The sequence below is a fragment of the Benincasa hispida genome, chromosome 2, assembly GCF_009727055.1.
Source record: "Benincasa hispida cultivar B227 chromosome 2, ASM972705v1, whole genome shotgun sequence".
Taxonomy (NCBI): domain Eukaryota; kingdom Viridiplantae; phylum Streptophyta; class Magnoliopsida; order Cucurbitales; family Cucurbitaceae; genus Benincasa; species Benincasa hispida.
This window is the reverse complement of record NC_052350.1, coordinates 10,008,247-10,022,554: the sequence shown is the minus strand read 5'-3', so window position 1 is coordinate 10,022,554 and position 14,308 is coordinate 10,008,247. Positions and strand designations below refer to the sequence as shown.

At 33.0% G+C, this 14,308-nt stretch overlaps 1 protein-coding gene across 7 annotated transcripts; it reads left to right on the top strand.

Moving 5' to 3' along the window:
- Window positions 1-725: 725 nt before the first annotated feature.
- On the top strand, window positions 726-7,882 carry LOC120071098 (protein transport protein Sec61 subunit gamma-like). 7 transcript variants are annotated; one of them, XR_005480145.1, is made up of 5 exons: window positions 727-962; window positions 1,097-1,212; window positions 3,310-3,415; window positions 4,824-6,758; window positions 6,857-7,219. XR_005480145.1 is itself a non-coding variant. In XM_039023152.1 (3 exons), exons 1-2 carry the CDS (start codon window positions 869-871, stop codon window positions 1,210-1,212), a joined length of 210 nt encoding a protein of 69 aa, XP_038879080.1. In that variant the 5' UTR covers window positions 726-868; the 3' UTR covers window positions 1,562-3,060. The 7 variants fall into 7 exon arrangements, 3 of the variants coding, with proteins under 3 accessions (XP_038879080.1, XP_038879078.1, XP_038879079.1); XR_005480148.1 differs by lacking the exons at window positions 4,824-6,758; window positions 6,857-7,219 and adding an exon at window positions 7,591-7,882; XR_005480146.1 differs by lacking the exons at window positions 4,824-6,758; window positions 6,857-7,219 and adding an exon at window positions 3,805-4,562.
- The last annotated feature ends 6,426 nt before the right edge of the window (window positions 7,883-14,308 follow it).

Below are 14,308 nucleotides of genomic sequence, written 5' to 3'. Positions count from 1 at the left end.
AGTTGCCCAAGCTGTGTGAGGAATGCAAGATATTGTCAGTGACTTGAAATACCAAGATTTTTCTTTGTACAATAGTGCCAGAGATTCAAACTACAAACTATGGTGAAACACCAAAATTATGTTTATGACTTCTCATGCAAATATATCTTTCAAGTTGAGTAGTCTTTATGGTTTTTCCCCCTTCGGTGTAGCAATATAATTTGGAATTCAAATATTCTACTATTTACATTTATTTTTAGTACTTGAAGCATTTTTAGGATACAAACTTTACTTATTTTCTTTAAGCACGTTTGAAAGTGATCTTAAAACAGTTAAATTGTCATCTTTAAAATCACTCAGAATTTGATTTTACTTATTTAAAATCGATTTTAATAATATGAAAAATGCATTTAAAAATATAGAATTAAACATTAAATTGATTTTAAATCATTAAATTTCATGTTATTCGGTTTTAATAATTATTTTATTTATTTTTAATCATAAAACCTTGAAATGGTTTATTTAAAATATTAATGACAATAATTGAAATGGTCTTTATGTAAAATTAAAATTTAAATATTAAAGAATAAAGTAGTAGTTAGATAAATAAGACTAAAATAGCAACTAAACTAAATATGTTCTTTTTTTTTATTTTTTTATTATTTTTTTATTTTTTTATTTAGGAAGAAAATAGATATAATATATGCTTGGAAGAGTATTTTAACCCATATATTTGTGGAATAAAAAAAATAACTATATATTTGTGATCGATCCTTTGAAACCAAACCACAAGGAGGTCAACTCGTTTGGTTTCCGTTTCCCCGATCATTCTGATTCTGACGAAGCCCCATTCCCAATTTATCAAAATTTGATATCCACTTCGCAGGGAATGGACGCCATTGATTCAGTCGTTGATCCTTTCAGAGTGTTCGCTAAGGATAGCGTTCGTCTCGTCAAAAGATGCCACAAGCCTGATCGCAATGGCATGTCTTTCCTTCACCTCCTTCGTTTTTTTCCTTTTATATACGAATCCTTGTGAATGAATACAAATATTAGGAACTGCATTGTCTATTCTTTTCTACGATTCTGATGCATTGCAGCAACGATTTTGACACAGAATTCACTAAAGTGGCATTCCGTACGGCAATCGGTTTCGTCGTCATGGGATTTGTTGGGTTTTTCGTCAAGTTGGTCTTTATTCTGATTAACAATATAATCGTCGGATCTGGATAGGTTTGATTCTGCTCCGTTTCTGTTTGCTAGGGCTTATTGTGTTTTTGTTTTGAGATTGAATTTTCAACTTTAAGAAAAAAAAGGTTATTGTTGATTTACATGTGCCCTTGCTAATATCAGTTCCTGAAATTTGTATGCATCAATCAATTCTATTCTTTAACTTTGATTTGCATACATTCTTTCAGGGATGAAGTTCCTCGTTGAAGGCATTTTGGTTGAACACATTTTCGTTGAGTTAACTAAGTAGTTGCTATTGCCACTTCGGCATTTTGTACTTTTAGTCTTTGACAAGCAAAGCTCGTTTGAATATATAATGACACTGTTTATTTTCTTTTTCTTATGTAATAAGGTTTCTCAATTAGTGCTCTCCCCTGAGATAATATGCTGCTGATCAAGATCGCCTTTACAATTATTGTATGGACCTTTTTTTTTGTTCCCTTACCTTTAAACGCCCCCAGTCTTATTCCATATTCCTCCTGTCATTGATAATTCAGTCTTATTCCATATTCCTCCTGTCATTGATAATTGACCTTCCAAGAGCATAAGGGGCAAGATTATTAGAGATGATCTCAGAATTGGTTGGCCGCGCCCTTAAGAACAGAAATAGTTGGGCCAGCCTGAAAAGTTTGTTAAAAATTTCTTTTGGGAGGGACCTTCGATGAAAAAAGGAAAGGAACGCACAATGTCAGATGAGATATCTACGACCTAAAAGGCTCTTCTTTTAGGAGATTTAGGTATTGGCAGTTTAAAACAGAGGAATGAAGCCTTACTTGCAAAATGTATATGGAGATTCTCTCAGGAAAAGCATGCCCTTTGGACTTTGGAGGAAGTTTGTAGTTTCTAAATACTAGTTATCTGCCCCTCGCTACCATTGACCAATTCCCACCACAAATGCTCCCTTTCAGTGTCTCTAAGCTCTCCAGAAAAGTAAAAGGTCAATACGAGCAGAAAACACGAGATGGGAAAGAGATGTCTTTTTGGAACAAACATTGAATTCGGGAAGTATTTTTGGCTGCTGCTTATAACAGTCTTGATAAACTCACCAATAAAACCCAATGTTACCATCTCAGAATGTTGGAACTCAACCAGTCGGGATTGAGCTTTTGGTTTTTGAATAAACCTAAAGGAGAATGAAATCATTGAATGAGCTTCCTTATTGCTTCTCCTCGAGGCTTTCATTATTAGCAATGACTTGGATAGTTGGATTTGGCCTGTGGAGTCCACATCAACAAAGACCGAAATCCTACAACAAATATCTGCTAAACAAACGCAATAAGAAGCCTGAGCCCCCTTACAAGAGCATCTGGGACTGAAGGAAAATTTTCCTTTGGGGCCACTGGGGAATCAACACCAATGATAGGCTGCAAATGAAACTTTCACACCAGGCCTTATCTGCTTCTGTTTACCATTTTTATTTGAAAGAATCAGAATCTCAAGGCCATCTCTTCATCTCTTGTACTTATGCCTCGCAATTCTGGATAACAATTTTAGAATCCTTCGGCTGGTCTACAGTGATGCCCATCAACATCGACGATTTCCTTTCATATTTCTTTATGGGGTCACCCTTTCAAAGCTCAAAAGTAAGTTATATGGACACCATTAGTCAGAGCGTTTTGCTGGACCCTTTGAAGGGAGAGGAACCTCATTTTCAATGATAAAGCGAAGGCCCGTGTTCACTCTTTTGACTTGGTGCTCTTTACTGCTTTTAGTTGGTACAAATGTACAAATTCCTTTCAGGATTGTAGTCTCACTAATCCCATAGCTACATGGAAGTATTTACTGTTATCCACACTGAGTGGTTGGAAATTTTTGTCTAATCTATTGCATTTATTTTTTTGCGTTCTGTAATTTTGAGCATTCTTTTGCTCTTTTCCTTCCAAAAATTGTCTCACCTTAACCATGTTCATGCACTTAGGAATGGTGGTGTTATTCTTAAAAGTTAAAAGTTCCATCTCTTCCCTTTTTATTTATTATTAGTATCACTCTATTTTAAGGAGCAAAACGTAACAATAGTTCACTCCTGTATGCAACCTTATCTCATTCTTTTCTGTTGCTTCTACTCCCTTTTCATATCTTGACAAAAACTCCTTTTCACAGGTAGATTTCATGGTGCAAAGGTTTTCATTCAGAATGTTTGAGGAAGTTCTTTGGTCGTGATGTGCAATGTGAGATCAGTTCCTTCACTTCTTTGGCAATATCTCCTGTGAGTTCCTTAAACAAATCCACTCTTATTATCATAGAAATAGTTTCAAGAAACAAGAGTAAGTAGAGCGGTAGAAGGAAGGTCTGTTTGAATTGACTAGAGAGGAAAATATTTTTTAAAAAAATTATTTTTATTTAAATTCTTTTGATAAATACGGCTTAAAATACATTTTGAAAGTGTTTTAAAAATTATTTTGAATTGTTGCCAAACATTTCAATCTTTTGAAAAATGATTTATTTTTAAAATTAAAGACTTGAAAGTTAAATCAAACACATCTGAAAACTCCCCACTACGCTTCTCTCTCCCCTTTCTTGCTTCCCTAACACATCCGAAAACTCCCCACTCTGCTTTCTTGCTTCCCTTTATAAATCCTTCTCTTTCATTCCCAGTCTTCACGCCATTTGAAAATCTTCCCACCGAGTGAAGTCATTGCTGTGAAAGAGGGAGACACTTTGCATTGGGAGATTATCAATCCTTGCATTATGCTATCTTTTTATTAGAAAAAGAAATCCCTTTCTAATTCCTAGATTTCAAATCTTATACTTTTAGCCTTGACTTTTCATTCAATACTGTGCTGAATTGAGATAGGATGTTTGGAGTTCACATGTTTGTGGCGTTCATATATCTGTGGAGTTTATATGTCTGTGTTTGCGGTGCAGAGTTAAGTTTGGGTATCTGATGAAACTTTAAATAATATGCTTTTATGATTACTATTTTTGTTTTGTAAATTTTTTATTCAATAATTCTACCAATCTTTGTTTGAATTAAATATGAATTATAATTTTTTCTTTTAATTTTAAGAACTTTTCTTTCTTACTTTTTTTGGACAATGAACAACATTTAACTAGAAATATGGTTAAATAAAATGAGAAAATAAATTGAAATCAAAACTTTTTAGCCAATTTTTCTCCATAAATTTCATTATCGTCTTCTTCTTTTTCTTCTTCTTCCTATTGTTACTTTATATTTTTATCATGTCGTGTATTTTTTTAATTAAATCTCCTCCATCATCGTAACAATCAATGAAATATCACCACATTTTTTCAACAGTTTTACTTTCATTTCCTTTAAATTTAAAGGATCATTAGAGAATAAATCTCTATTTTTCACTAATTCTTGTTGGAAAATGTTCCAAGAAAAAAAAAATTCCTTTTATAGTTTTTGTATTACATGTTACATACTTTTCAATTACATACATACTTTTCAATTACATACATACTTTTCGTCTAAATATTTTTAACACTCATTTAATATGTGAATTCATTACGTATAAATATTGTACTTAATGTAGACAAAATAATATTTTTTATATAATCAATAACCCTACAACATACTTTAATAGTCACTAGTCTTATAGTAGTCGAAAGTGGTTGTCGAAATTGATTATCGAAGATGATTTTTGCTAAAGTTTGTAGTTGGAAGTGGTTGTCGGAGGCTCGGAGCCTGAAGTTGGTCACTTGAAGGTGTATTGGACTTGGTGTTGAAGTTTGTCATCGGAAGTGGTTTTCGAATCACGGAGTTGATCGGGTGAAAGTGGTCGTCGAAGTTGATCATCAAATATGAATTTTGCTGGAGATTGTAGTCGGAGGTGACTGTAGGAGCCCAAAGTTAGTCGCATGAAGATGGCATTAGAGTTGGTTGTCGGAGTTTGTCGTCGAAGTTGCTTGCTCAAAGGTGATCATCGAAGGTGATTTTCATTGGAGTTTGTAGTCGGAGTCTACGAAGGTGGTTGTCGGAGTTGGTCATTGTTGTAGGAGCCAATTGGTTGTTGGAATTGGTAGCACGAAATTGGCCGTCGGAGTTGGATCACCAAAGGTGGTTGTCGGAGTTGGTCACGTGAAGTTTGTCGGAGCTTGGAGTTGGTCGTCGAAGCTATCATCGGAGGTGGTTGTTGGAACTCGAACACTACAAAAATTTTCACTTTTTCCTGTGCAAAAAAACGTTGGGCAAAGTACTAAAAACGTCGAGATGGGTTATACCAATGCATTTTTTTGCATCTGGCATAATCGTCGCCGTATCCATGTCGGGAGAAGTGCCTCCGTCGGCATATGTGTTTTCCCAACAAAATACAATTTGCATCGGCAAAAACATATTTTTAAACAACAAAATTTTTCAGTACAATAGGCAGATTTCTGCCAACGTTTATTTGCATCGGCATAAGTTGTTTATTATTTTATATATTTTTTTGTAACAAACAAATTACCAAATTTTTATTTCCTGAATACCTAATTATGTAGAAACAAAAGTTAATCTTCAAACAAATCATTTGGAGACAAATATAACAAAAGTAAGCTTATATATATATAAATAAGACTAATATTCAATATGCAAGCTATAAAACTGTGTGCAATTAAATTTGAACTTTTCTAGTTTCTTACAAATTTCCTACACAAAAAAGGTTTAATCTTCCCTAAGCTAAAATATCTTAAACCCAAATAAGTGAAATACTAAATCAAACTAAGTAATCATCTCAAAATCTTCTCGCAATCTCCAAAAAAAAAAAATGATCTTTAAGAATTACGACTTGAAATAGGAAAAACAAATATCAGGAAAGATTTCTTAAAATCAACAACAAAAAAAAGCATAAAAAAATCTTAACAATCACACAAAGACTAAATAAAATGTTTAAAATGATTATGAGAAATGATCCCCTTCTCAAGTTACAAATATGGCGTGAATATTCATAATCAAAACATGGACACTACAAACAACCATTTTATTATCTAAAAAGTGATTAAAATGGTTATAATTAAGAGATGAACCTCTCCCCCTTTAAACCTCCACAACTACAAATAAGCTAAGAACAAAGTTTTTTTTAAGGTGTACGTGTAACGTCCCAAAGTTATTTAAAAAAAAATAGAGGGAGAAAATATTGGTTATTTTTAGGAAGAGGGGCGTAGGATTTTAAAAAGGGGCCTTGGATGCGTGCATTTTAAAAAGGGGCCTTGGGATGCGTGCAAAAGGACAAAAACAGAGGGTTTTCTTTTTTTCTTCTCTCTTTTTTCTTCTTCCTCCTCCTCTAGCCCCCCCCCCTGCAGTCGCCAAGTCTCTTCGCCGAGCTCCGCGGTTGACCGCGCGCCTCTCCGTCCACCTCTGTCGTTAGTCGCGCGAGTTCGTTGATTCTTCTCCGCGCTGTCGCTCGACCTGACGCAGACGAAGTCCGTACTCCGTCTGCCGCTCGACCGACGCAGATCGCTCCTCGCCATCAGCCGCGCCGCCGTCGACCGTGGGTTTTCCAGCCGCGTCGGGTTTTTCTCTTCCAAGCGTCGTTCTCGGTCCGCCTGTTGTCATCAGCGCTGGTAACAGTCGGTTCGTGACAGTCCGGCCAAGCATTCTGTTGGGGGTAAGTTCGTTTTCTTTGTTTTGTTGGCAGCCCATTGTCATTTGGGGATTCTTGGGCCTAAGCTAACGTTCACCTATGGATTTTGCAATTGGTTTCAGGAACGTGTGTCGGTGAAGGAAGTTCTCGAGCGGAGTAGGGTCTTGTTTTAGGACTGTGAAGTGGTTTACTGTTGGTTGCCCTATTAGGCCTGCTGAGAAATATTTTTCTTTGTTATATGTGAAACTGTGATGAAATTTGCTATGGGTTTTGTGCTGAATTTGATGTGTTGAATTTGAGTTATTCTTACTGTTGGATGTAAGGATTAAAGGGATACTGTGATAAGGTTAAACATGGATATAATGTGTTAAGGCCTGATGTTTGAGTACTGATGTATGAGTTATGAATAAGTACCTTTGTATGAGTTATGAGTAGACTGTGAAACAGTTGATTGAAGTATGGGTAACGGTGTTCAAGTTTGATGCTGAGTCATGGCCTTGATTGTATATGTGTTTAATTATGTAACAGATGTTTGTAAGCGTATGTCCACATGAGATTTTAGTGATCGTTAGTGTACCATTGTGCCATGCATATCGCATGTGTGAGCCTTCGGGTCCACACCCTATGCTTATGTACGATGTCCTTTTTGGATCACCACTTGTATTTATGTCGTGACCTTTGTGTCACTACTTATGAAAGCGTGCCTTCGGGTTCGCCCCTTATGCCTATGCCTATGTTTACGATGTCCTTGTGCATTTTGGGTCTAATGGATAAACTAATAGATCACTGAGTGGGCCCAATAGTGGGCCGCTTACTGAGTATATTTTTATACCCACCCTTTTCCCCTATTTTTCAGGTAAGAGTAATGACAGACTGGTGCATGACAAAAGAGATCCGTGACCTGGCCATTAGGACGTTTCACTGCTTCCACATCTAGTATTACATTTTGAAATCTGGTTTAGGAGTTAGGCGTCTTTCACTTTTGTGCAAAATATAACAATATTATTATTTAACTATTTAATTTCATTCATTTGTTGCTGGTAGGATTTAGGGGTATCCCGATTAGTAAATTATTTTATTTTATTTTACTTTAGTTTATTTATTATTATTTAATTATGTTTTTCCATCCTTGCTCGATTGAGCATCATTAAATAAAATATTGGCTCCTTAATTTGATTTAAAAGAAATTGTACGATTGAGCCTATGCATGCATGAAGTAGCGTCCTAGAGTGTTGTAGGAAACTAGGGTCGTTACAGTACAATCAAGCTTCAAGATAATCTAAAACATAATTATAACATATACATCTCCCTCCCCTCAAGCTACGAACGTATCCTAATTTCTAAAGTTATATAGTCTATCTCTCAAAAGTAATATACAACTTTTGAGACTAATAAGTAATTAAATAGTCCTAAAAATATATAATCCATCTTTCAAAAGCTATAGATAAGCCGAAAGAAAGTTCCTAGAAAGTGTCGGAACCTCTTATATAGTCCATCTCTCAAAAGTAATATACAACTCTTGAGATTAAATAAGTAATTAAATAGTCCTAAAAATATATAACCCATCTTTCAAAAGCTATAAATAAGCCAAAAAAAAGTTCCTAAAAAGTATCGGAACCCCTCTCCACGTTGTGAACCCTTCCCTCCTAAATCCACCTAAATTTCTTTCAACTCTAAAATCGTCATTCAAAATGTCCTAAAAGCCTAAACTATGTTACAAACATGTCGTAAACACTACAACAACCATTTTACTATGCTATGAACATGTCGTAAATCCACTTATACAACTTTTGAGACTAAATAAGTAATTCAATAGTCCTAAAAATATATAGCCCATCTCACAAAAGCTATAAATAAGCCAAAAGAAAGTTCCTAAAAAATGTCGGAACCCCTTCCCACGTTGTGAACCCCCTCTCTCCTAAATCCACCTAAATTTCTTTCAAGACTAAAACCATCATTTAATGTCCTAGAAGCCTAAACTATGCTACAAATGCGTCGTAAACGCTATAAACAACCATTTTATTATGCTACAAACATGTCGTAAATCTACTTATACAACTTTTGAGACTAAATAAGTAATTCAATAGTCCTAAAAATATATAGTCCATCTCTTGAAAGCTATAAATAAGCTAAAAGAAAGTTCCTAAAAAGTGTCGGAACCCCTTCCCACGTTGTGAACCCCCTCTCTCCTAAATCCACCTAAATTTCTTTCAAGACTAAAACCATCATTCAAAATGTCCTAGAAACCTAAACTATGCTACAAACACATCGTAAATACTACAAACAACCATTTTATTATGCTACGAACATGTCGTAAATCTACTTATACAACTTTTGAGACTAAATAAGTAATTCAATAGTCCTAAAAAATATATAGTTCATCACTCGAAAGTTATAAATAAGCTAAAAGAAAGTTCTTAAAAAGTCTCAGAACCCCTCCCCACATTGTGAGCCCTCCCTCCCAAATAAGCTAAAAGAATTTCTCTTGAAACCTACAAAGTAGTAAAAGGAAAAAAAATGATTTCTATAGAACTACAAACTTGCCTTAAACACACTTAAAACATAGAGAATGTTGGAATAAAAGTATCTATACAGGTTACCATAACTGCAGAATAGCCATATAACAATGTAACAAGTTCCTAAATCCACTAAAACACAATATTTAACATAAATTTACACATGTATAATATAATACAATGTACATGTGCATCTTTGGCGGCTTCGCTTACCCACCCATCCTTCTCTAAGAAGTGACTTTCGTGAAACAATTCCACTAAGCCGATATCTTCACCATTTTTGTTGTCTATAGTTCAATAAAAAAAATTACTAGTAAGACATAATGAGATAATGAATAAAACAACAACGAATTTGCATTATATTAATTCATTTTGCACTTGTAGAAAGGATTTTGACCCACAACAATGGTTGAAGTTTAGACCTTTTCTACTCTTCTTATTCGTCTCATTTTTTTGCTACACATATTTAAAATTTATTATTACCGAAGTGAAACTTTGCTACACTTTGACTCTTAAAGCAACTTAAAAAGTTTCTAAAAAGTATGAACAACAAACATATTACCCAAAGAAACTAAATAACAATTGAAATTCATCTTGTAACTCCATTATCCACAAGAATAGTTTTTGACATGCCTTTTATGTGTAATATTTTTTTATAAGCTTTTTGAACTCGCAAATGCTCGTGGAATCCCTCTAGCCACAATCTATAAACAAATTAAGTTCCAAAATACACCTTTTTACATTTAGTTAAATAAGTAATTGAGTTTCTCTCTCTAACTTTATAAATCTTACTTTCTATTTTTTCCATCAACATAAATCACATAATAATGGAATGTCAAAATTCTAATAATCATCCATGTAGTTCAAATCTTTTCTCCCCATTTTTTTTCAACCATTTGTAGAAAAACAACAATTACAAGATGGGTATTTAAAATTGATGCTACAAATACAAGATAGAGAAAAAAGAGTATATTCAACTACAAGTTACAACCTTTAGTTAAAACTCATTAATGTAATGTAAAAAAGTGTGTTCTTTTTTTCATTTATTTTCTAATACATTCATTTTAATCATTTGAAAAAGAGGAGAAAAAAGTTGTTGGAAATGAGCTAATATACCATTTAGAAGTTTTAATTAGATCTTTATTTTAGTAAATGACACTTTAATACCCACCATTTAACTATTTTTTTTTCCAGAAAAATCAATGTTAATCAATAAAAAAAAGTATTGTGTTAACACAATAGGTAAACTTACAACGTGCAACTATCAAAGTTGGAGTAGCGTGCGGCGCCCGTGTCAAAGGAGTGTATGGTTTCCGGCGTCGAAAGAGCGGCCACTGGACCTCCAAGCTTGCAAAGAAAAAAGTGATGGGGGGAGGTGGAAGAAAAAAAAACATAGGAGGAGGGGAGGAGTGGGAGGATTGGGAGGAAAATGGTAAAAAAGTGGAGTGAGAAAGGAAATGGGGGGAAAAGAAAGTGGGAATTAGGAAAAAATGGGAAGGAAAAAATGGGGGAAAGGGAAGAATATTTTTGTTTAAAACTTTGGCCTATGCGTTGTGCGTCGGGATAAATGTCTAGTTGCGTCGGCATAAATAAGTAAAAAAAACGTAGGTCTTGCTTCATTTTGGCCGACGAATTAAAATTACGTCGGGAGAAACCAGTCTATTCAACAAAAATTGATGCGTCGGGAAAAAGAACGTCGAAGCAGGTAAAAATTCTTGTAATGGGAGTTGGTCGCTGGAGTTACCATCAGAGATGGTTGTCAGAGTCTGGAGTTGATCGTCGGAGTTGTCATTAGAGGTGGTTGTCGGAGTCCGGAGTTAGTTCTCGAAGTGTGACAGTGGCCGATGGGTGGAACCATTGAAAACATTGGAAGAATGGAGAGTTAGGGTGAATTAGTAAAATATGCAACTCAACTACACCAACATTTAAAGTTGGTGGGCCAAATAATCAATTGATATATTATACCAACTTAACTTAACTAATGTTGGTAAACCATACACTCATTTAAAGACAAACAAAATAAAGGAGGAAAAAATGTTGCGACTCTTCACAATAAGTAAACAAACATAAATGGATGAAAAAATAGAAAAAAATAAACAAAAGAATAGGAACACACAATCAATGGTCTTTCAAAGAAAATATTTTATTTTCTCATAAGATAATGGGTTATGTCTTTCAAGATATGCAATGCAACACAAATTTTGTATAGACGCAATCCAATTAGAACAAAGAAATCTACACTTACCATGTGTCGTACAAGTGTATTTTATTAATTTTAAAATAGAATTTCGAATTGTTGAGCCCTAGTACCGTGCAAATAATCATGCTGTTTAGTTCAAATTGGAAAAAGAAAAAAAAAACAAAAACAAAAAAGAAAAAAAAAAGGTAAGAGGATCAATAAGTTGAACATATATTATCTTGACCATCAAACCTATATAATTTGCTGTTTTTATTTTTTTATTTTTTATTATTTTTTGTATGTAATATAAAGATATTAAGTAATTCTAAAATTGTGATTTTGATCCTATATAATTAAAATTATTATTTTGTTTAAAATATTGCTATGGATTAAAAAAAGAAATAATGGCATGTCTGTAAATTCAGCTAATTTGTTATAGAAAGAAACCTCATAACTATTTCTTTCTAGGTCTCACCTCAGCCTTCTCTACCTAAAACTTCCCCCATTCCACTTCGTCGTCTAGATTGAATTTTTTTTTTGTAATTGTTGTTACTCATCTTCTAGTAATAATGTACTTTTGTTTGATTTGTTCTTCATCTAATTAGGGTTGAGGTTGGTTAGGAGGATAGTGTAATTTGACTCTTTCGTCATCGAATGATTATGTTCTAATGATGGAATTGAGTCTAGAGATCATTTATTTTTTTAATGTCCTTTTAGTAGGATTATCTAGGGAGACATGCTTTAGTGGGAAATATACTCTCGTAGGATTTTGCATTGGGATATGGAGCTCACTTAGATTTGTCAGTTTAGCTCAAAGAAGCAGTTGAGGGTGCAAGATTTGGAAAGTTACTTGTATATTGTTATTTACAATATTTAGTCGTAATATATGCATGTTTATAGTGCCACTATGCTTCCATCTCACGTGATTAGTCTTGTTGTTTGATTTGAGATTTTTTATTTGTTGTTTTTTATGGCTTGGGCCTTCTCTTATGATGACCCAAGGGGACTCTTCACCTTAGGATCTTTTTCATTGAGTTATGTGTGCTTTATTCATGTTATTGGTTGGTATTTTTTTTTTTTTTTTTGTTACCTTGTTTTATGTCATGTTTTGTTTGGTTTTAACCTCAAGCTATGAAGTCTCTCATTTTTTTTTTTTAACATTATAATAACTTTGTAAAAAAATGAAAAAAATTACTAACCTACTTGTTTGTGAATATAGAATTCTCTTCAGATAAATCATCTACAACTCTAAAAATTGGATTTGAATAAGAAAGATTATGTTTTGTTCACGTGAGATAAATTAATATTTATATACTTATCCATATAGGTTAGAATTTTAATAGGTATGCGTTACAATTTAGTAATAATGATAGTTATTTAATTATAGTTTATTATTTAATAATTTGTAACATTTAATTGCACTTGCATCATAACATTTAAATTATGAGAGTTGGAAAAGGATTAGAAACGATTTAAAATACAACAATAATTAATGTTTTAGATTAAAATGCGTGTTTGGTCTTGTGGAACAGTTCAATAATGCATAATTAATTTTGATGCAACTAATAAATAATAATGGTCAATAATAAAATGATGAAATATATGAAATAATTGTAATTAATAGATTTTTAAATGGATATTTTCGTCTAAAATAATTTTCACAAATCCTAAAAAAAAAAAGTATTTCATGGACATGAGTTAGTCGATATCCGTTACTTAAATTTGCAGTGTTGTACGGTACTTGACAAGCGGATTTATTTGTTTTACTTATTGTGAGGTATTCGTAATACATTAGATTTATTTGTTATTCAGCTTTAGTATTTAATAGGTAATTAATTTTAATTAATAGTGAAAGATCACATATAGAAAATACTGTGAAATATCTTCCACAACAAATGTCGCCTTAGTGAGATGCCAACAAGAACATAACTCGATTGGCATAAGGTTCATACTATCCACCTCATGATTTGAGGTTCGATTCCTTCATCCTACACTTTAATTACAATACATCTTCAAAAAAAATGTTGTGAAACGAATAAATATAGGATTATATGAGTAACGTCCCTTATAAAGGTGTAAATCAATATGCAAGTGTTACCAATAATAAATAAATAAATAAATAAAACAATATGCATGTGATTCTCAAATCATGAACTTAATTTAGTCTACTAAATATAATGACCATTCTTTTTTTTTCTTTCATTTTTTTTATAAAATGAATACCTCAATATCATTAAATAAAAGGGTTATTTGTAAACATAACCTTTTGGGTCAAATTAATTGTAAATATAGCATTAACAAAAAAAAAAAAAAAATCACAAATATGGCCAAATTTTAATTCAACTCATACAAAAAGACTAAAAAGCCCACGATCCATGATCAAATCTACATGATTAGAGTCTGCTATTGATAGGTTTCTATCACTGATAGACTTGAAGCATGTTGGATTTATTTTTCATGAAAAGTAAGAAAAATTGTAGTTTCAATTCTATTTAGTTGTTGTTTAGTCGATAGACTATTGCTAGCGTGCTTTTAGACTTCAAATATATTGTTGATTAGAGCCTATCCGTGATAAGTTTCTATTATTGATAGACTTAAAAGTGGTGAAGTCTATCCGTGATAGGGTTATCATTGATAGATTTTACCACTTCAAGTCTATCAATGACAAAAGTAAATTAGTGATAAGTTTATCACGGATAGACTTTACTACTTCATATCTATTATTTATCAGCTCTATCACTGATTAACTTGCAGTGTTTAGTTTGTTGATTGAAGTGTTTATTACTATTTTAATAGATTAATAAGTGAAAAACAATTATGGAAAGCGAACGATAAAAAAGGGGCAAAAAGAACTTTAGAACTTGAAGAATCATCAAGCA